This window comes from Epinephelus lanceolatus, chromosome 16 (genome assembly GCF_041903045.1).
Source record: "Epinephelus lanceolatus isolate andai-2023 chromosome 16, ASM4190304v1, whole genome shotgun sequence".
NCBI lineage: Eukaryota > Metazoa > Chordata > Actinopteri > Perciformes > Serranidae > Epinephelus > Epinephelus lanceolatus.
The window spans coordinates 36215600-36239789 of NC_135749.1; the positions used below are offsets into that span (position 1 = coordinate 36215600).

The following is a 24190-nucleotide window of genomic DNA, read 5'->3' on the forward strand; positions in this document are numbered from 1 at the left end:
GGAACACCTCTAACGGGAGGCACCCGGGAGGCATCCTGATCAGATGCCCAAACGACCTTACAGTAACTGACCCCTTTTGACGTGAAGGAGCAGCGGCTCTACCTTTCCTTATCTCTAAGGCTGAGCACAGCCACCCCACGGAGAAAACTAATTTCGGGTGCTTGTATCCGCAATCTCATTCTTTCGGTCACCACCCAGAGCTCATGACCACAGGTGAGGGTTCGTTTGTAGATGGACCAGTAAATCAAAAGCTTCGCCTTCTGGCTCAGCTCCCTCTTCACCACCACGGTCTGGTGTAGCGCCTGCATCACTGCAGAAGCCATACCAAATCACCAATCCCTCTCACGCTCCATTTTGCCCTCACATGTGAACAAAACTCAAAGATATTTAATTTTTGGAAAAAAATAAAACTCTTATAGTTTATACTAAAAGAGAATATTTTCATTCATCAACTGTCATATTTTAACTTCACTTAACATGACAGCTTAGTTGGGAAACAGTTTCAGTTTAGGCAACAGAGGTAACTGATAAAATGAAATTTCCTGTTTTACCCATTCTGCTTTTCCGTTGTGTGTGTGTGTGTGTGTGTGTGTGTGTGTGTGTGTGTGTATAGCATTGAACCAAATTGTGAATTAATGTGTGAGTAGATCTATAAAGACACGCATGTTGTTGTTGCTGACAGAAAACCTTCTATCTCACCTTTTTTTAACAAGACAAAAACAGTTTTACAACCATATTTAAAGTATGCCTGACCACCAAAACTAGAGTTACAAAGTTTTAATCCACAATGAGTCAAATAAATAAATGTGTGTGTATGTGTGTGTGTGTGTGTGTGTGTTTCTTTGTGTCTGTGTCTGCGTGTGTGTGTGCTGGTACTTCCTTTATGTTCCCTACCGAAACCAGACAAAAGACAGACTATCAAACACTGGCAGCAGCATCAGTGCAGTATATTACGTTACTGAATTTTTATCTACCATAGGACATACTGCATACTTTACTAGTATACATTAAAGTTTTACAGCAGCATAGTGACCATTTAACACAGCGCTGTACATAAAGTGCAGCTCCAGTTTAATTGGCTCTCTCCTCTCAAGATGTCCTCAGATATTTATGCCACACCAGATTTATCAAAGAAGGTGAGATACAACAGAGAGGTGCAGGAAGACAAAGTTGAGTGGGAGGAAAGGCAGGTGGATATCTACGAGAGTACAGACGCTATCGGGAATAATCACACTGATATTCAGTCACTCGAAGGAGGTAAGTGAGAAATTACACAAACAAATCACGAGAATAAATGTTGGCATTATGCATTTTTGCATGTATGTAGCAGATACATTGCAAAGTCATATTTCTTTATGTTTCAAAAACATTGTGGTCACTGTGTGGTTAGGTTTAGGCACAAAACCACTTGGCTGTGGTCAAGAAAAGGTCATGCTTTGGCTCAAAATACACAGTTTGGAAGCACAATCTGTCAGGAAACACAGCAATGTCTCTGTAAAAAAAAAAGCATCTTGACCATCTATTTTTGTTTTTATAGACATACATAGTATACATATAGTGTGAACCTCTGTAGTTAGCCAGACAATTATCTGTTAAGAGAAAGTACCAGAGAACTCATTTGCAGGTGTTCTGTTGCTTATTTCAAACACAAGCTCGGTGTAATATTTCATCGCACATCATTGTGCTTCATCCCCTTTGCTTATGGTACCATTTAACTGACAAGTGTCATATCTGAGATCTGAAGAAGCATTAATTCTGGTAAAGAAAGTGTTACAACAGCATTACGGCAAGAAGAGAAGTGCAACATGACAAGGTCTGTTGAATATCATTATCAACACAGAGCCAAGAAAGAGAGACTGAGGAGGGGGAGGATGAAACCTATGACAGCTTTTTGTTGTGAGCCATTTGTGCAATTCAGATATTTTAGATGAGGTCATATTTGTTTCACTTTAAAATTCAAAGTGGTTTATATTAGAGTGTTTGGTAACACTTTATGATAACGATCCTTTATAATAGCCTCTACCGCAGCGCTATTTGGGAGCACCACACTGAAGCTCCCCTTGAAGTCCATCAGTTTGGGCTACAGACAGGAAAAGGTGAGACTCGTTTTCGAACTTAGGGACTCACCTGATCCAGCTGTCCAAAACACCAAGGCCCACGTCCGCACAGGCCGCAAGTGGGACGCTGCTAAGGCCGTCGACCAGGCTATTACCCATCTAAAACATCTGGAAGTCGTCGGGTTTCAGCAGCAAGGCAGGGCTGGCTTCGGCTGGGGTCCTACACCAAAGATGTGGTCCAAGGCTTCAAGGAAGGAAAGGAAAGACCTGGTGATCTCCGAAGTCATCAAGATCGAAGAAGAGAGCTATAAAATCAAAGCTGTCAGCCAACAACAACAAGGAAGATAGACGACATGGGAGGCTGTTGTCAACAGAACCATCTCGTGGGCCGATATGTGGAGGATGCCCCAAGCAAGGCTGAGCTTCATGATCAGGACCACGTATGACACGCTTCCCAGTCCCCAGAACCTGCTCCTGTGGTACGGCACAGAGGAGACATGCCATCTCTGCAGCTCCAGCAACCCAAGCCTGCAACACATCCTCTCCGGCTGCAAGGCTGCGCTGACACAGGGCCGGTTCAGGTGGCGCCATGACAGAGTTCTGCGCAAGCTGGCCGAAATCCTCGAGGCCCGCAGGCTTGAAGCTAACAACGCCAGCCCGCTAACATCACGCCAGAGGATCAAGTTCGTCCAGCAAGGAGGCAAGAGCCACAGCAGCAGCACAAAGCAGCGGTCTCTCCTTTCCCCTGGAGGCGAGTGGAACATGAGAGCCGACCTGGACCGGCAACTCAAGTTCCCCCAGGTCATCACATCCACCACCCTTCGGCCAGACATTGTCCTCTGGTCTGTCCCCATGAGGACAGTCATCATGGCAGAACTAACAGTTCCGTGGGAAGAGGGGAAGGACGCCGCCTTCGAGAGAAAGAAGGAGAGATACTCCGACCTGGCAGCTGCATGCCGTCAAGCAGGCTGGAAGGCAACAGTGTTCCCAGCAGAGGTCGGGTGCAGAGGCTTCATAGGTACCTCCACCCAGCGGCTAATGGCGTCACTGGGAGTCACGGGACCCAAACAGAGGAAAGCCCTGAAAGACCTGGCAGAGGAAGCAGAGCAAGGCAGCTTCTGGCTCTGGCTCTGGAGGAAAGACAGAGCGTGGGGGAAACAAGGAGCTTAGGACCTCCAAGTTGGCTTGGTATGTGGTCAGGCCTACGCTTGACTCAGGGACTTGGACCCCCCTGCCATGCATAGTCCCCCGGGGCCCAGCCCATAAGCCAGCTGCAGGGAGTGGCAGGGAGATGTCCCTGACACTGCCCCACCACCCCAAGATGTTCCGGGATGAAAGGGGCGAAACATCAATGAGGGGTGGCTCCCGGCTGACGACCCTGCAGCGGGCCCACGGGCACCGTCGGAGGTGCGACAGGCACTTATGCCCAGCAGGCCACACCTACCTGTACTCCTATCTATTAAGTATTTATTAATAATGAAATAATAATGAACATATCATTTGTATACATTTATAAAGGATTAACACATCATTTGTAAATATATATATATATATATACATATATATATATATATATATATATATATATATATATATATATATATCATGTCTTAATCCTTTATAAATGTATACAAATGATATGTTCATTATTATTTCATTATATTTATAAACACTTACATTGTCCGTCCTGGAAGAGGGATCCCTCCTCAGTAGCTCTTCCTGAGGTTTCTATCGTTTTTTTTCCCCGTTAAAGGGGTTTTTTTGGGGAGTTTTTCCTTATCCGCTGCGAGGGTCCTAAGGACAGAGGGATGTTGTATGCTGTAAAGCCCTGTGAGGCAAATTGTGATTTGTGATATTGGGCTTTATAAATAAAATTGATTGATTGATTAATAAAGGCTTTATAAATGTTTAACTAGTATATTTACAAATTATGTGTTAATTCTTTATAAAGGCTTTATAAAGGATCATTATAATAAAATGTTACAGAGTGTTTAAATTATTTGTTTAAAGTGTGTCTGACAAATGTCACCGAACCAGAGGTCAATGAAGCTACTGAGTAACATGTTATTGTAACAGGGGAATGACATAAACTATGATCAGACAAATGTTGTTTTCTTTTAATGAACTAGCTATTTGTGTGTGTGTTTTTGCCACTTCAGGACCACACGCTGAGAAGCATCCTCCAGCCGTCCAAAGGAGGCCTTTCAGGGTTGCTGCATATTGTCTAGGAGTGCTGTGCCTCCTGATGATGACAGGAATCATCCTCTCATCTATACTCTGTAAGATAAAATCAGTATTCAATGGTGTACTCAAATGGTGAGGAGTTTCAGCCTCAAGATTTCAAGGAGAGATCCAGATTTTTTTGTTGGTCTTCATATAATACTGATGTGCAAAATATTTGCTGGAATAGTTATTGGTCGCTGTAATCATTCCCACTGTTCATACTGCCTGTTAAGCAGTCCCTTCCAAACCCAAATGCAATAAAAGAAAAAGGTAGACAAAATGGACAGGACTTATTCTGTGTTAACATTTAACTGAAGCTTTTATGAGTTATAACCTGTGGTTGTATGGCTCTGCACACCAGTCAGGTTGTAGTTACAGTTTACATGCATGTATGTGAAAACATGGATGCTTCACATGCATTGTCCCCATGACCACACAGAAGATCTATACAGTCAGCAGTTTCAAGGTGGGCACTGTCAGCCTATCATCTTACAGCTCCTCATTTTAAATACAGCTCTTCCTCTGCTGTAGTTGTTTCTCGCTGCAGTTGTGCGTGCCCGCCACCTCCCCATCACCACCAGTGTCTGGAATCAATGTTTGTCCCCTGTTACTCAATTTATATTTATATACTAATAATTAATTTATTTTAGTTTTACCTTTTGTCCATGTAGCTGTACCTATTTCTGTTCTTGTGTAGCTGCAACACCAGAATTCCCCCTCTGGATTTAAGTAAAGGCTTTACCTTATCTTATTTTGTCTTGTCTCACTGTCTTTCAGTCACTTTGGGAAGAGACAAGCTGCAGAGCAGATACGACCAACTGAGCAAAAACTACAGCCAGCTCCAAAGACAAATTTCAAGTAAGGATCAGTGTCAAAATATCATTATATACAGGATCCACCTTCACACTGACGACAAATCACAAATATTTCCATACTGTCTTACTTGTATCTATTGTTTTTCTCAAGACATATCAGTCCACTATAGTCAGGTACAGGATGAAGTGAAGCAGCTGAGGGACAAAATTGAAGGTGAGAAAAGTTTAAAAACTGACAGCAAATACCAGAATTATACTAATTTTACATAAATATAACTTGAGTATTTTTGAAGTGTAACTGTTTGACGCTGTTGAACTGTTTTACTACTTGACTATTTCTGGAGTGAAAACTTAAAGTATTTACAGAGTAAACAACCTGAAAGCGAAACACTGAAGCTAAGAAAGAGCTTTAAATAAACAGTGACAGCACTGAAGTGAAATCTCTCTTTAAAAAACTTGTTTGACATTAAGGGAAGTGGTGTCCTGATGGATGGAGCAAATTTGGATGCAGCTGTTACTTTAAAATGAATGAAGAGAAAAATTGGGATAGAAGCAGAGCTAACTGTCGGCAGAGAGGAGCAGATCTGGTGGTCATAAACACCAAAGAGGAACAGGTGAGTGTGTTTGTTTCACAGTGATCTGTTACTTCTGTTTTTGTTGTAACCTGCCTCATGTCTAGACCCTGTCAGATTTATTTTCCAGTTTGTTCAGCCTTCAGGTCCCAACGCATAAGAATGTTCATTAACTGTTGATTCTGGTAAAATGTCTTCACTTCAACCTGCTCTGACTCTGTGTACTGTACAGACATTTGGGTCAACTTCTGCTGCTTTTGTACATAAAGGTGCAAGGTCGGCATGAGTGGAACAGACATGTGTTTGACTGAATACTAACAGAGTCCATACACTGATTAGATATTTCCAAATAGTTATGTCCAAAATCAAAGCACATGGACTGTTCGTATTCTTTTGATAAAAACTGAAGACCTAAAAATACATGAAAGGAACCAGATGGTCTGACCTCAGTCCTTTCATCCAACCATGCTTTTGTGACTGACACTGATGATGGAAATAAAACTTAAACTTTAAATCAATTCATAGACTTCTGGACAGATCAAAATCTAAGAGTAAAGAAGTTGTTGAAATAGTCAAATATTAAAAAAAGTCAAACTGAAATGTTTAGGAAAACCCTCAGAACATGTTTCTTTCTTTTTTTAAAAAAAATGCTTTCCAATCAAATTAAATGTTAACTTGTATATGTATTCACTATCATGCTGTTGTGTCCACTCTTCAGTTCTTGCTAAATTTCAGTCTGGTGTCTCGAGTCAGCACTGTTAAAGGTGCACAATGACATTGCCTTGTCTGTGGATGCTGGAAATCCCACTGTTGTTTGTTTTTAATGCCATTAACGGCCTGGCTCCTCCCTACCTGTCAGAGATTTTAACTATCCACGATAGTGGCAGGGCCCTGAGTTCATCTGGTCAGCTTCTGTTAGAAGTCCCAAGGTCGCGATGCAAAAAATGGGGTGACCTTTCTTTCACTGTTGCTGCTCTGAGATTGTGGAACAAGCTCCCCCCTGACATTCGCATCACTACTGATCTCAGCCTTTTTAAATCTAAGCTGAAGACCTACCTTTTTAGAATGGCTTTTAATTCCGACTAGGGCTATCCTTTTTTAGGTTTATTTATTCTGTTTTAATGTATTTCATCTATGTTGAAAGGCTTTTAATACTCTGTAGCACTGTCCCACTTTCCATAGTTTTTTTCTTTTATGTTTTTTTTTTCCCATTGTTATTTGACACTATTGTTAAGCACTCTGGGTACCTTTGGGTTTTGTAAAGGGCTATAGAAATAAATGTTGATTGACTGATTGACTGATTGATTGATTGATTGATTGATTGGTGTACAAGTGGATCCCCCCTCTGTTAGCTGTGGCTGACTTTTGTCTGTTGTCAACGACTAGAAGTTTGTCACTGAGCTGAATGTGCATGGAGAGTCTTGGATTGGTCTACAGGAAACATGGACAGGGGGAAGATGGGAATGGGAACAGAAATGGGTGGACGGATCACCGCTGACAGAAATGTGAGACACCTGAAAGGTTTTTTGCTTCAATCACACATCAAGATGGGAGTACTGACCAAGGTTTCATTCTTTCATTGGCAGACATTACAGATTACATCAATTGCCAAAACTGTATCTTCACTTTTATGTTCTTGTGGCAATGTTATGTTCTTGTGGCAATGGTTACAAAAGTGAAGATACAGTTTTGGCAGACATTACAGATTACATCAATTGCCAAAACTGTATCTTCACTTTTGTAACCAGTTGTTTCAGCCCTGTTTAAAATGACAACATTTTATTTGCCCTATAGGTTCTGGGCACCAGGACTACCAAGACATGAGGGATATCAGCATGCTGCAACATGCTGCAATGACCAAGGACAATGGACACAGAGTCCGCATTACATGTCTAAGCACTGGATCTGTGAGAAATAGATTTCTTGTATTCTTGTATTGGGTGGTGTTGCCATCAGCTTTGCCAATTCAGACCAATCTTCATTCCTTTATTCTGTGCTGCATGCTAAGTAACCTGGATTACACAGATGCTCCTCTGCCCTTTATAGTGGACAATGTGGTTGGAAGTCTTCCACACAGATTAACATGAGAACTTACTCTGTAGTCCTTCAGCATTATTATAATAAAAGTCAATAAAAACATACAATTGCAGATTGTCTACATATTATCAAAATAATACATTTGTATTCAGTTTGAGGTTTTCCTGCATTTCTTTTAATACACCTGCAGTCACCAGCTTCTAACTGTCACCTCAAACATCACCTCACCAACATGCAGGAGGTTCATGTCAGGACCCTAAAGTCTGTGTAATGTGTGTCTGTCCAGGAGGCACTGCAGTTCATGTCCTGAACCCAACAACAGGCTAACCGTTGGCTTTCAACATGATAAGGATATTTCCTGAATCTTAACGAAGGCACAGTTACACTTGTCATTTCAAGTGTCTCATATACAGGTTAAATACAGATACAGTTTAATACAATTTGGTTGTCATATTGCCACATATGAGTCTCTGTTAGCCAGGACACAATCTGATGGCAATCAGTCTTTGTTTTCCTGAGCAACATGCAAACCAGGGTCAACCACAACAGAAATGACTTGAGCTTAATAGGGTTTGTTACTACAACAGCACTTAAGTTAGCTACCCAATCCTGCACTCATACACATACAGTAATGAACATAGAAGACTTGCGAAGATGGACTACAGGCAAGATAAAAGTGTTATTGTCTAAATCTGAAATCCTCTGCACAGCAGTCTGATGTAGTCAAGTGCTCCGAGAGAGGAGATTACAATAACACTACATTAACATATAATCTAACTTTGGATATCTCATAGAAAAAAAGAATATCTCACACAATATTTTCTAAAAATAAGTATTTTAAAACTCAAAGGGAGGTTTGGTTGTCTCTCACTCACACAGATGATTAGGTGGCTGCACTGATCAGGAATCAAATAAAAGACAGTCAGTGTTCAAATTGCTGGAGACGTCACATACATGGCAGTTAATTACTTAAGTCATAAAAACGAGGGACAAACCTTGTAGGGGCGACATCTACAGACCACTTACTGATGTAGTTACACTTGGGAGAGTTAATATTGTGAATGTGTTTAAGAGAGACAGATAGATCTGACACTGAATCTCATTTTAATTCATCTTGAACACCCAGCTGCATCACACTTGAGTTCTTTGCTATCCAAAAACTATCTAATTATCCCAACATATATGAACTGGCAGAGTGTAAATTGGGTACAAGTGCCTTTGTTGCATAATGTTAACCAACACTGAGAGTTGTCGTAACAAACTCTGCACCACAAAGAGGAACATATTTCCACAAATAACGTTTGAGTTAAATAATCAGTGGTTGTCAGAAAATGACAAAAGGACGGAAAGAAGTATGATTACTTCACTGCAATGATATGATATCAGAAGGTGACGCAATGTACTGATTAAACTGTGAACTCATCACCATCACACCTATTCCACCAAAAGCCCTATTTCCACCGAGGAGTACGGTACCGTTCAGTTCAGTTTGGTACCCTTTTTTTCCATTTCCACTGTGAAAAGTTGTGGATGGTACCAATGGAACCATTCCATATCGTCCCTGTTTTTGGCCCTTCTGTTGGGGTACCTAGCACACAGATCTGGTACTAAAAGGTGGAGCTGTGAACACTGCAGTTTGATTGGTCAGTAGAGGATGGTCACTCTGCTCAGGGCTGAGTTGTGGCTGGTTTTCAGGCTCATGTAACCACTGTTCAGAATCAGAATCAGAATCAGAAATACTTTATTGATCCCGGAGGGGAAATTATTTATGTTACAGGTGCTCCTTGCAAGAGAAGAAAGATACATGAAAATATAAAAAATTTAAACAATAGTATTAACAAATGTATAGTTAAATAAACAGGAATTATTAACAGACATAAACGTAAATAAATATATATATATATATATATACACATATATATATATTGTAAACTGAACAAGATTATTTACACAAACAGAATATATACAGTCAGGGTGAAATGGGGTTATTGCACAAGTTAAATTAAATTATTGCAGTGTGTGTGAAAAAGTCTCAGGGCCACTCAGAGGGAGGAGTTGTACAGTTTGATGGCCACAGGCAGGAATGATTTCCTGTGGCGCTCAGTGGTACATCTTGGTGGTATGAGTCTCCCACTGAAAGTACTCTTGTGCCTGACCAGCACATGGTGGAGTGGGTGTGAGACATTGTCCAAGACAGTTCGTAGCTTAGACAGCATCCTCCTCTCTGACACCACCATCAGAGAGTCACACTCCGTTCCCACAACGTCACTGGCCTTGCGGATCAGTTTGTTGAGTCTGTTGGCGTCCGCCACCCTCAGCCTGCTGCCCCAGCACACAGCAGCATAGAGGATAGCACTGGCCACCACAGACTCAGAGAAAATCCTGAGCATAGTCCGGCAGATGTTGAAGGACCTCAGTCGCCTCAGAAAATAGAGACGGCTCTGGCCCTTCCTGTAGAGAGCGTTAGTGTTCTTAGCCCAGTCCAGTTTATTGTCAGTGTGTATCCCCAGGTACTTATAGTCCTCTACAATGTCCACACTGACCCCTTGGATGGAAACAGGGGTCACCGGTGTCTTGGTCCTTAGTCCTTGGTCCTGTTCATACTGTGGAGAGTTTTATTAGTAAACTGTAACTATAAAATAAAGGATGTTTTGCTGCTTCTTGCAGCAGCTGGAGTTGGAGAAAACTATGACAACTTTTAAGGTGTAACGTTTACTTGTAATGTTACTCAATGCATGAGTTGACAACATGAATTAATCAACTCAAATTAAATTTCACTGTGACAACTTCGACTATTACTTTAGTTTTTATATGACATACATATTTAGTAATGAGTTGATCTTCAAGTGTTCATTTATGTTAATTTTGACCGGGTTATCTGAACTGCATTATTCTAATCCTGTTGCTGTGGACGATAAACGAGGTGCAGGCTTCCATCTGTGTCACCAGTGATGAGGAAATACAGTGAGTGCTGGATAGAGCAGTGAGTGACAACAACCCTGCCCACATTTAAGGGTACTGTTTGCGGTGGAAACACTAAGCGGACCTTGGGTCTACATACCGTGTCTGAAGAGTTACTTTTGGTTCCAAAGGTACCATACCGAAAGTGTTTGGTGGAAACTGGGCTAAAACAACTGTCAGCAGACTGATTTCACTGCTTGCATTATAAATGGAGACACACAGATGCCTACAAGGCTACATGATACAAAGTGGCTGGTCTGTGGTAAAATGCCAACCTACACAAAACAGCAAGCTAGTGTACACGAATGTTTATGTGTTGGTTGGCGACAGTCCCAGTCTAAATGTGGAAGTATTTGTGTTGGTGGAGTCAAATAAATCATTAAATAAACAAATGAATCAGAGCCTGTTGCAGCTTTTTACTGTTGATAAATAGTGCTTATAGAGCTGTTGTATAAAAGCAGTATCACACTTGAGGTTGTGCTCTTGTGCTGTAAATCAGCACGGCTGCAGCCTCGTGCCTACAACAGAATCACAGCTATGCTGATATTCAGTCAAGTGATATTCAACAGCATGACCTCGAGTGGGATGTTGCTTAACTACATATTCCATGTTGTTTTACGCAGATTGTACGTGTCCTAATTTTTGTCATGGCTTTATTTTTGACACAATGAACATTGGTCACTCATGTCATATTTCATTTCTGTGCTCCTCTACACTGTTTCAGATCTGTTATCTGCTCTCTGTATGTTAATAGTCCTGCATGTAGCAGAGCCAATTCTTGATTCCACCCAGCTGAACTTCAGGTGGTTATCACAGACCCTGGCTATGTGTCAGTGAGGAAGATTTTCTGTAATCTCTTTTATTTTGTTTTTATCAAATTAAAACAGCACAATGATATTCTTAGGCTGAATTTGAATTACATTTATTCAGTTAATAGGGGCAATGCAATTTAATATAGTTCCAATACAGAGAATGAAACTGATGTGCTGCACAAAGAGTGTTTAGCTATTTGCTAATTTTCAACTCTTGTCCCTAGTTGGGCTTTTACATGAAGTGTAATTAAATGTACATCTTTCAGTGTCATAAAACCTAAATACACTATAAAAATGTAGATAGGAAAAAATACACCTACCACATTATACCCATACACTTCACTCAAATCGCAAGAATAAATGTTGGCATTGTGTGTTTCTGCACCCCACATGTAATATTTGTATGTTTCATATGTAGCAGATATGTTGAAACACTTTGTTGCAGTTTTCAGTTTTATGTTGAACAGTGCTGTGGTTAATGTGTGGTTATGTTTGTGCACAAACATCAATGGGCTGGAGTTAGAAAAACATTGTGTTTGGCTGAAAAATATCCCGACATGTCCTTAAAATATACTCGCTTTTGTTGGTCTCAAACATTGTGGTCTACTGCAGTCTGCTGCTTATCAGGCGTCTCATCTGTGTCTATCACTATCCACCATCCCCTCTGTCACCTGATGATCTAAATATGTCTCCTCTCAAAGTTTATTGACAGCAAACAAGGGTAAAGTTGAGTTAATGCACCCACTGCTTCAAAGCAGTTGGCCGCCACAGTTTCAAAACTTAAGTGAAGAAATGCTGACATTTATTGCAGTTTGGAAGAACGTGTTGAGGGTGTATCTGTGTTTGTGGTTTGGCCCGCTGCCACTTCCTTGATGCTCCCTCTTAAAAAGCTGCCTGGCTCAGACAAACAGACAGTGAAGACATTTCATAATGTCTACAAACATTCAAGCACATGATTTAAGTTTGAATGTGAGATATAGTAGAAGAGACAAAAGAAACAGAAGAGAAAACGAGGACAGCCAGGTGGTGATCTACGACAATGAAGACACTCAAAGACAAAGCCGTTCTGATCTTGGGTCCAATAAAGTCAGTAAGTGTAAAAATAACACTTATTATACTTAAAGTGTGAGGAAAAATTAAATGGTTGAGCATATTTGATTAATCCAGAACAATGAATGCTTGTTTATTATAACTTTTAAATTTTTTGGGGGAGAGAATATCATCAGTCCCAGTTAACTTTGGCAACTTTATAGACTGGTCCGTGCAGTGGACTGAGACTTTGAGACGTTGAAATGCAGTTTAGTGCCACCTGAGTTAAAATGTCATAGTTCTTACTGAGCAGATGGGCACAACTGACAGATAAAATGAAGCAAAGGTCACATCAAACATGCTTCATGAAGAGTTGTTTTACTGTACCTCATCTCACTCACTCACAATAATCTTTCAGCTGTCAAGAGAAGTCCTTTCAGAGCTACTGCAGTGATTATGGGAGTGCTGTATCTTCTGATATTGGCCGGGATCTACACACGCTGTGAGGATTTCATTTTTATACTTTAGCAAAATAGCTCTATTTTGTGCTCTGACAGTTTGGTAATCTTCTGACTTTGTAAAACTCTTCACCAGACTGTGTGGTGTCTGGGTGCCGCAGCAAAGTGTGCATGGTGCACAGGCAGAAAGAAAGCACAGAGAGAGGCTGCACAAAACCAGTTGGTGGTATTTTGGTGGATACTGCATCTTACACATCTCACTGAGAATAGACTTGTCAGAACCATGTCTGTTTCTGGCACAAACTCACTCTTTGCCAGTTTGTAAATTTTGCAAATAGGGGAAAATTAAGTACTTGATTCAATGGGAATCAATAACAGAACAATATCGCATACTGTTTCTATACAACACTTTCGAATCAGTAGACGCTTTTAAACCAGCATCAAAAATGACTGTTTAAGAGATCAGAGGGTAAATTTGCCACCTTAATGTGGATGTCCCATCAGTTGGTAAATGTAGTCCACTTAAACAATACTTCCTCAGTGCCTGCTACACTGATTGAGAAGTGGAATTCAGCAGCTGTAAAACCTGTTGTTCTTCCTCCTTCCAGCTACATCATTCGATGCCACAGTGACAAGGTTGGAAACAGGAAGAAATACAAGCTATTTCAGGTTGGATTACTAGTATCTGCCTCCAAATAGCCAGGGGTCATGCCACTTGAAAAAACAAAACTTCCTTGTTCTCTTCACTTGTATTGAAATCTAGCTACACAAAAGCAGACAGTAGACCTTGTTTCCGCTGGCGAGCTTTTAGCGCACCTTCGGCAAAGCCTTTTGGCACAAAACTGTCACTGCGCCAAGCTGGATCTGTCGACACCTCCCCCTGCTGCGCCACCACACCCATCTCAGCGCACCTCGTCCTGCCAAACAACCAAACTGAGCGTGCCTCGGGTTGCGCTGCTCGAAACTAGCTCTGCACGGGGTTCGCCACCCTGTGCTGCGCCAGGAAACTAGAGGCCATTATCTTGCCCTACACACAAGAAAATGTAGACTTTTCATGGACATGAAGCAAAAAACAAATATACTCTGGTATTCAAATCAAAGTTCACCAGGCAGGGTAACGGAAAATGGGTACAGCAACTAGAAAAATAAATGAAAATGATTGTTCTGAAACACAGCACAACCTTGACACCGCCATTACTTTATATCTGAATGATTTCACTTCCTAATTAGCTTTTTGTTTTCTTTCTGTTACCACCAGATATTTTAGCCACGTTGGAAAAACAAAATGTGGTGACAGAGAGAGACCAGCTCAATATCAGTCTGAACCAGGCGCAAACCAGAATCATCAATCTGACTGCAGAGAGAGACGAGCTACAGACCAGATATGACATCCTCGGAAAAAGATACAGTCAGTTAGAGGATGAACGAAATCGGTGGAAGCGTATGGTGATGCAACTCAAGGAGCGGTAAGAGTGGTTGTCAGGCAAACAGATATTATTGTAGTATTGTCAATCTGGCATTGACTTGACATTTGCTATATTTTCATTTTTTTTCCAATTTAGTCTCCTCCCCAGAAGACCTGTATATGCAAACCGGAGGTCTCTCCCCATTGTAGACAGATGTATACGTTTCATTTACCTAGCTGTCTTTTTTTTTTCTGCAATAACTACACAATGTCTGTGAGCTGGTTCAGGCAGTCAACTGGAGCCTGCTGCTAAACTTGTGTGGTTTACTCTTTCTTCTCACTGCAACATGTATCTATCATGCTGCTGAACTGAAACATAAATGCTCTCACAAATCCCCTTAAAATAAATAACATAATATCAAAATGAAGAACTATTAATGCAAGCTTCCTTCATTATTATTTGTGGTCATGGTAAATTCAGTATAATGTCTGTTTTGGCAGACATAAACTGATTAGCACAAAGTGTCATTATATCAGGCATATTATCATCATGTCATTATATTATGATACAGGAAATAATGTTGGAGCTGTGCTGCAAAAGCAGATACTGAGAGGATAAATATACCATGGCTGAAAGTAACAAGACAGGCTGTTCTTATTCACTGTTTGTACATTTACCAACAAAAAGTAATGCACTATAAGTTTTATACACTTCCATGCAAACGTTTGGGCATCCCTGTTCAAAATTTCTTTTACTGTGAGTAGCTGAGCAAGTAAAAGATGACCTGATCTCCAAAAGGCATGAAGTTAAAGATAACACATTTCATAAATATCGTAAGCAGGATCACTTTTTAATTTTAATCTTTTACAGTTTCAAAATAACAAAAAGAGCAAAAGGGCCTGAAGCAAAAGTTCGGCCACCCTGTACTTAGTAGCACTCCCTCTGGCAAATACCAAAGCTTATAAATACTTTTTTTTAACCAGTTAAGAGTCTCTCAATTCATGTTTGGTGGATTTTGACCCATTTTTCCTGCAAAAGGCTTCCTGCTCTGTGAGATTCTTGGGCTGTCTTCATGCACTGCTCTTTTGAGGTCTATCCACGGATTTTCAATGATGTTTAGGTCAGGGGACTGTGAGGGGCAGGACTAAACCTTCAGCTTGCTCCTCCTGAGGTCGTCCATTGTGGATTTCGAGGTGTGTTTAGGATCATTTGCCTGTCATAGAAGCCATCCTCTCTTCATCTTCAGCTTTTTTACAGATGGTGTGATGTTTGCTTCCAGAATTTGCATGAATTGAACTGAATCTATTCTTCTTCTACCTGTGAAATGTTCCCCGTGCCACTGGCTGCAACACAAGCCCAAAGCATGATCTATCCAGCCCCCTGTTTAACAGTTGGACAGGTGTTCTTTTCAAGAAATTCTACACCCTTTTTTCTCCAAAAATACCCACCGTTTTAACTTCATCAGTCCACAGAACTTGTTTCCAAAAAGCATCAGGCCTGTTTAGATGTTCCTTTGCACACTTCTGATGCTGAATTTTGTGGCGAGGTCACAGGAGAGGTTCTCTTCTGACAACTCTTCCATGAAGGTCATATTTGTACAGGTGTCACTGCACAGTAGAACAGTGCACCATCACTCCAGAGTCTGATAAATCTTGCTGCAGGTCTTTTGCAGTCAAATAGGGCTTTGATTTGCCTTTCCAGCAATCCTACGAGCAGCTCTCTCTGAGAGTTTTCTTGGTCTTTCAGACCTCAACAGTTCCTGTTAAACTGCCATTTCTTAACTACATTACAAACTGAGGAAACAGCTACCTGAAAATGCTTTGCTATCTTCCCATAGTCTTCTCCTGCTTTGTGGGCATCAGTTATTTTAGTTTTCAGAGTGCTAGGCAGCTGTTCAGAGGAGCCCATGGGTGCTGATGGTTGGGGCAAGGTTTCAGGAGTCAAAGTATTTATAAAGCTTTGAAATGTGCATCACCTGGCCTTTCCTAACAATGACTGTGAACAAGCCAGAGCCCTAACAAGCTAATTAAGGTTTGAGACCCTGGTAAAAGATATCTGAGGGCTGAAATTGAACTGAATTGCATAAACAAAAATAATAATCTAATATTGCTTAAAATGTTGAAAAGCATGTTTCATCTTGAAGTTCATGCCTTTTGGAGATCAGTTCATCTTCTACTTACTTAAATATTTACAGTAAACAAAAATTTGACCAGGGGTGCCCAAACTTTTGCACGCTACTGTATATCCCACATAAGTGTGAGCCAGGAGGCTGTGATCATGTGACCTATCCACCGCAGGCTGTCCTTTGTCATATGATTGGAGCAAAGGAGGAACTTAAGTAATACAGTATAAAGAGCAACAAAGTTCACACAGAGGTAGAGGTCGTGGTGGTGGGTGGGTTAGGCAAACACAGTACTTTGACCCAATAGACCTGGGTTCATGTCCAATGTGACACCAAATTTCAATATTGAGTTATTTTCACATATAAGTACATCTGTATACATAATACACAAGTATTATACATAAGGATGAAACCTCACATCGTCACGTCATCACGTCACATTATCAGGTTACATTTAGTACATAATGTGACCACACCCAACCGTGATTATTTTCCTTAATCTAAGTTAATATTGGGCAAGCGGCAGGGTACACCCTGGACGGGTCACCAGACTATTGTAGAGCAAACACATAGAGACAGTTGTCTGATGCTCAAATTCACAACTTCTGGCAATTTAAAGTCACTATTTAGCCTAATCTGCATGTCTTTGGACTGTGGGAGGAAGCCAGACTATCTGGAGAAAACCCGCCCTGACACATGGGCTCCCCCATCCCGGGGTTCGAGCCCTCTACCCCGATGTTTGAACTAGAAACCCTCTTACTGTGAGGCAAGAATGCCAACCACTGCACACCATGCCACCCAACTGTTACTCCTGTTTATCATTAATGCAAACTCAATGCATAGTGTTTACGTTAAAACTGACATAGGATTTTGAGCTGGGCAGTTTTTCCTTAAATTGTGTTGTTGCCAAAGTCAGGAGAGCCTCATGATAGCCTGTGTGCATGGGACTATGTCTAAAAAGTTAACCCCTCACTTGGACAGAGGTGTGCTGGTTCAGGATCCAGAAGATAATCTTGAGAAGATGGCTAAGACCAGCAGGGCCGAGAGGGCAGATAAACAGCCAATCAGTATTTTTGTTGCTTGACACTATTGTAAGCAATTTTGTTGAGTCTCCTCTTTACAAGATGCTCTGAGTTAAAGTTGGGCTATAATTGTGAAAAGTAAAAATGGAAGGAGTAAAGCAGTAATGTGCTGTTGTGCTGGAAGAGGGATCCCTCCTCAGTTGCTCTTCCTGAGGTTTCTACCGTTTTTTTTCCCCGTTAAAGGGGTTTTTTTTGGGGAGTTTTTCCTTATCCGCTGTGAGGGTCTTAAGGACAGAGGGATGTCGTATGCTGTAAAGCCCTGTGAGGCAAATTGTGATTTGTGATATTGGGCTTTATAAATAAAATTGAAAATTGAAAATTGAATATGAAAAACAATAAAGAGTGTTGCTGTCTTGATTCAGGCTGGTTGACATTACAGGGCCCCTTTATTTTATGGGTGCATAAAATAAAGGGGTGCATGGGTGGCAATGGGTGCAACTTGTACATCTTTGCCACAATATGTCTTGACAGGCAAAGTAATAGCTATAGGTTGGCAGGATAATAGCCATGAGCGTGTGCAATGCATCTTGGCACATATAGGCACTACTGGCACGGCTTTCCAAGCAAGAGAATGGTCAATATAACATGCCCTGAGGAATTAATTGCTTCAGTGGACTACATTTCCCATCAATACTGACTGGACATCCACACAAAAGGTAGCAAAATGTATCTTTAATTGGACTTTTTATACGGTGATTTGGATAAGTTTTAAAATGTAAATATAACAAGTATTTGTAATTTGGACAAACTGTGAGTTCATTTTTTACCACACAGTAAAAAAATCTGTATATCTGTGTTTGTGGTTTGGCCTATGCTACTTCCTTTGATGCTCGCTGTTTAAAAGCGGCCTGACTCACAGAGAAACCAACAGTGCAAATTACGAACACTTCAAGTTCTTTCACCTGTCATGATGTCTTCAGACACTCAATCACCAGATTTGAGTTTGAATGTGAGATATAGCAGAAAAGACAAACGGGATGGTGGAGCAAAAGATGACAGCCAGGTGGAGATCTACATGAATGAAGAGACTCTGATACAAAGTCTTTCTGATCTGGGCTCCCATAAAGTCAGTAAGTATAAAATAAAACCTAAATATTGTACAAGGAAGAACTAGATGTTTGTGCATGTTTGATTAAATTCAAAAAAATAAATGTTTATTCTTTTTAACCTTTTTTGTTGTACAGAATACAATATCATCAGTCCCAGTTAACTTTAGCAACTTTATAGACTGGTCCGTGCAGTGGACTGAGACTTTGAGACGTTGAAATGCAGTTTAGTGCCACCTGAGTTAAAATGTCATAGTTCTTACTGAGCAGATGGGCACAACTGACAGATAAAATGAAGCAAAGGTCACATCAAACATGCTTCATGAAGAGTTGTTTTACTCACTCACTCAAAATAATCTTTCAGCTGTCAAGAGAAGTCCTTTCAGAGCTACTGCGGTGATTATGGGAGTGCTGTATCTTCTGATATTGGCTGGGATCTACACACGCTGTGAGGATCTATTTTATTTTATTATACATATCAGACTCTATTTTGCACTCTGACAGGTTGGTCATTCTCTGACCTTGTAATATTCTTTGCTAGCCTTTGTGGTGTTCAGTTGCCCCAGCAAACTTTGCATGGTGCAAAGGTGGGGAAAAGCACGAAGAGAGGCTGCACAAAGAGAGTTGGTGGTATTTTGGTGGAAATTGGGTCTTAAAAATCCTACTGAGAATAAACATATCAGAACCACATGGCGTTTCTGACATAAACTCACTCTTTGTTTGTTGGTTTATTAATTCTGTCAACAAGAGCAAATTAAACTCAGAGCAAATGTGCTGAAAATGCTGAAAATAGTGCTTAAAATGTAAATAGAGTACTGTGATTAAACACTTTCCTATCAGTAAAACAGTATAAGAAAATTAACATTTGATGTGGTTAAAGCAGGATTGTCAATGAAGCAGTCTGCATTCATTAAATTAATCTATGAGTGATTCTTTTATTCAAGCTTTTTGCTTGCGGTTGTTGTGTTGCAACGTGCTTTGTGTTTCTGTGCTCTAGGCGCTGTATATTCTTGCCAGAGCGCTCTGAACTCCTCAAGTCGAAAAAAACTTAAACTCAGAGCAGAAAAGTGTCCCACGTCATTTATTTTCCTATCATTTTTTCCCCCATTGTTCAATCAGATGATTTAAGAGGGTGGCCTTCTGTGGTGGTCATGAGAACAAGGCAGTGTGGTGCACCTCACGATATGCATCGTCCAAAACACTTTGTGTGATCTGTGTGATTGGGGCCACACAGAAGGATGAAAAACATGAGGCACGCTGCACTATCATTTTTTAAATTGAATGCTATAAGTAAAAAAAAAAAAAAAAAAAAAAGCTTGCTGTGCCTTTTTATTGTTGCTGGGCAACACCTTATCACCTCCTTACCATAACCATCCTGTGACATCAATCTACTGTTTATTTATTTATTTCCCAGTAATTAGTATCTAGTTTCTAAAATGTTCAGGCAGAGTGTACTTGCTGTAGCTCTGGTTGAGGGCGAGAGGCTGTCAGTAAATAGTTTGTTGGGCACAGGGAAACAGAGATCTGTGTGGGTACATGAGACCCTAAAAAAGAGGATGGATCATGGGGACTACCACAAGTTGGTCCAGGGGCTTCGCCTCCATGATGGCTGTTTCCAGGCATATTTTAGGATGACTTGGGGACAGTTTGACAACCTGCTGTCTATCGTCAGTCTGTATAGCTCTGGGTATCCAGCAACCACTACCACCAGTTTCTCCTCCACTTATTGTGACCACCACAGAAGGCCCGCCTCTCAAATCATCTGATTGGACAGTGGGAAAAAAGCTGAGATGACGTGGAGTGTTTTTCCACTCTGAGTTGAAGTTAAAAAAAAAAAAAACAAACCTCTGGTAATGCAGTTATCACATATTGTTAGTGTTTTAAAACTAAGTCATAAACTTTCTGTTTTGTTTCTTTTACCACCAGATATTCTTGCCACATTGGAAAAACAAAATGTGGTGACAGAGAGAGACCAGCTCAATATCAGTCTGAACCAGGCGCAAACCAGAATCATCAATCTGACTGCAGAGAGAGACGAGCTACAGACCAGATATGACAACCTTAAAAACAGCTACAGCTGGCTAAAAGATGAACTAAATATGTGCAGGGGTCTTAATCTGGATACATTTTGGCCACATAGAGGTAAGAGTGGTTGTCAAGCAAACAGATCTTTTGAATCCTGTCAGTCTGGCATTATCTTGACTTTTGTTTTCTTTTCTCTCCCACTTTGGAATCACCTGTTCCGCCTCCACTGAAGGCCATTGTCCATTTTGGTGATGGGAAGTCCAACTCTTTTCAAAGATTCGGCTCTTTTGACTCGGCTCCCTTAGAAGAGCTGGCTCTTACGGCTCCCAAATGGCTTTTCATTTAGTATCACTCTGAGCCTTCTATTTTAGTCTAATTTTTTTAACGGTTTTTGTGTTGGTAAGCAATTTTTCATTCAGTGTTTTCATAAAAGCCTAATTTTTATGCTTTTTTTTTCAGTGCAAAAAAATCCACAGTGCTCTCTCCCCTCCAGTTGCACGGATGGGTGGGCAGTTATTAGATGTCTGTGCAGGTTTGCTGTTGACCCTGTTCTGATATGTTATTTTCATTTTACAAGTTCTGCACTCAGCTTTGCAGTCCAATCTCGCATCCACGTTTCCCTCACTTGTGTCTCTTCCCCGTGTCTTAGCTCCGCCCTCGTAGGATATTTTTAATCTGTCCTGTGTCCTGCTTAGAGTCACACAGCGTGTTTGTATGATTTATTCATTATGTGCATCTGTATTTATTGATATTCTGATTGTGAGTTCATTATTTAATAACCCAGAATATGATCACGATGTCTTTGAACATGAAATAATTTATTCGGCCAAATGTTTCAGGGAAAATTAAAATTCTGTAACTCATCAACCTGACGCTCAGGAATGATCAGCCTCAGTGTGACTGAATGGAAAAGGCGATCACTGATGTAAAAGTGTTTCTTGCTGACAGACAGACTCTCTGACAGACAGACTCTTGAATTGTATCCATGATTAAAGTCGATGAGGGAAATAACAGATGGTGAAGAAAGAAAATCTAATAAATGAAGAAAGTCATTTGTTTCCTTTTCTTGTTCAGATTTTTAACTCGATGGTGAATCAGAGAACAAATAAAATACAAAATGTGGCAGTGATACATTTGAGTTTAATCTCTTATCTGTCTTCACTCTGTATGAAACTCCAGTGATGTTGGGATGTATCAGATCAGTCCGATCAGCTGTCCAATCAATAACTGATATTCAATCAGGGGGGTGTGTCGGTTGGTAAAAGACTAACCTGAAGCTGCACTCGTGTGTCCTCTCTTCTCTCTCCTCGACTCCTCCGAGTGCATTTAATGTATTGAGACGTCTTACAAGATGGCGAGTCTCAATCGATTTCCAGGTCAAGTGATCGAGGATAAAGGACGGAGGAGTCGAGGAGGGATATTGGGATGGACCCACAGTGTCCCAGAACGTCAGCAACCAGCGCACCCAGGGTACCTTTCACATCGCATGTGGATGTGGAAAGCCCATGAGCAAAACGTCAATATTTGACAAGGTCGGAGTGAGAATGTGTTGGTCCTTGCCTAAATGTTTAGTGTGGTTCTTGCATTGTATTTGGATTGCTCATGAAAATTAGCTTCAAGCTAACTCTCATATATTGTTATTGTCATTGTCATTGTTATTTGATATTCCAGATGGCTCCTTACACATGAATAAGATAACATCAAAATAAAGAACTATTAATGCAAGCTTAAGAACTCCCCTGTGATTATTTTTCATCATGGTAAATTCAGCATGTCTGTTTTGCAGAAAACAAGTGATTGGAAGAGTCAGTATCACAACTACAGCTGGGCGATAGGGGAATGGAATGAATGCATCAGATGGACTGTATTCATAATCAATATGCCACAATAATATAAAAAACCAGTGCCAATTAATCAGTCAATGAGAATGTGTGTGTTGGGGTGACATAAGCACATACAGCGAGCCGCAGCAGCGACCCACTGTCCAAATCGGTACACCGTGAGGACGGAAACAGAGGGCTCGGTGGGGATGGAGCACCTGTCGCAGCAAGCGAAGACCTTGTCTGGTCATTTTGACTTGACCAGCAGACTTCACTACAGGCTGACTGGCTGTTGAAACAAGTGACATGCTTTACATTCTAAAACCAGCCGCTGGTGATATGACCAGTGGAGTTGCAGGTGACGCCATCAGTTAGCTTGAGTCGAGCTCAGACCAGCCAGTTCACACAGCTGCATCTTTTCTCTGCAACGTTTTAAAACAGTGTCTTCTCGTCTGGAATCTTTGGTCTGAACTGGGCTTTAGAGTTTTCTCACTTTCACCATTGTGCACCATGGTTGACGTGTTGCCATGACAACCTGAACCAAGTGGATTGATTGTATGGTGCTCTGAGGTTGCTCAGTATGCCTTCTAGATTACACTTTCTTAAACAGTAATAGAATTGCTTTTACATTGTGGCATCTGGACCTCTGTCAGAAAGTCCAAATTTTATGATTGCATTCTGAGACCCTCACATAATCTTGATATGTGGTTCTCAAATTCTCTCATGACCCCACATAGAGTTGCCAAAAACTTGAAACTGAGAGTCAGAAGGTAATATACATTGCTAAAGAGGTATTTCACTTCTGGAAAGATGGGTCTTTCTACAAAAGTAAGTTGTCTATGCATTAGAAAGAAACTGCTGCAACATGAACAGAGAAAACAGAGAAGAAGGGATGTGGCATCTGCTTTTGCTCAAGAATTAGAGAAGCCAGAACTACCAGAATGCACTGCACTGGACAAATAAACATCCCCAGTGGTGGGCTGAGTTGGCTTTGGCTCATCTGAAAACAACATTGTGGCTGCTGGTGATGTGAGAAATAAGTAAAATAATTGATTTTTTATATATATATTTGATCAGCACTGCCTAGTTTTCCCATTTGATCAGAGTTTTTTTAGACGCCATTTCTCAGAATACAGAAAACCGTATGGCGCACACTTTATGTTCACAAACTCTTTCTGAAAACATTGTGGGCAAGGATTTGGCAATACAGTAACATAATCTTGGGCTGTATTTGATCAGCACAGCCTAGTTTTGCAGTTTGATCTGAGCAAGGGGGGCGGCTCACTCTCTCCATACACTTCTATATTGTAGGTGTCCATGGTGACAGCCAGCGTAGTACAACAGAGCAACAGTCCTGGAGCCAGCAAAAATAAGCCGGATGACGCTTCACTGGAAAATGAGCAGGGAGATCTGCACAATGGCAAGCTGGAGGAATTTTTACACAGTTTACTGGTGCATACTACCCACACTATTACCATACAAAGCTGGTTGAAAATCGGCAAAGTATCCCTTCAAGATAATACTTTATTTTCTGATGAAGTGAGTTGTAGGGGAGGAAAAGGGTACAACATGTACTTTGCTGTTAATTCTGGCAAATGAAATTTAACCTCAGTTAAACAGACATTTTCAAACAATAATTTAGAAAACAATGGTGATTAAATAAAGTAGAAAAGCAAAGTATATACAGTATCTCACATAAGTGAGTACACCCCTCCCATTTTTGCA

At 40.8% G+C, this 24190-nt stretch overlaps 2 protein-coding genes across 11 annotated transcripts in view; one reads left to right on the plus strand and one right to left on the minus strand.

The window, feature by feature from the left end:
* col14a1b (collagen, type XIV, alpha 1b) overlaps nt 1-24190 on the minus strand; it is a 320908-nt gene that overhangs the window by 47596 nt on the left and 249122 nt on the right. The gene's annotated exons all lie outside the window — the stretch shown is intronic.
* On the plus strand, nt 899-22361 carry LOC117263609 (uncharacterized). Of its 5 annotated transcripts, none has more exons than XM_078176046.1 (10): nt 899-1257; nt 4217-4336; nt 5058-5138; nt 5247-5309; nt 5567-5709; nt 7054-7172; nt 7462-12567; nt 18985-19068; nt 20547-20762; nt 20878-22361. In XM_078176046.1, exons 1-7 carry the CDS (start codon nt 1095-1097, stop codon nt 7583-7585), a joined length of 813 nt encoding a protein of 270 aa, XP_078032172.1. In that variant the 5' UTR covers nt 899-1094; the 3' UTR covers nt 7586-12567; nt 18985-19068; nt 20547-20762; nt 20878-22361. The 5 variants fall into 5 exon arrangements, with proteins under 5 accessions (XP_078032172.1, XP_078032168.1, XP_078032169.1 ...); XM_078176042.1 differs by lacking the exons at nt 18985-19068; nt 20547-20762; nt 20878-22361 and adding exons at nt 12925-13008; nt 14223-14430; nt 14527-14807; XM_078176043.1 differs by lacking the exons at nt 18985-19068; nt 20547-20762; nt 20878-22361 and adding exons at nt 12925-13008; nt 14223-14430; nt 14527-14807 and having other exon boundaries at nt 7462-12563.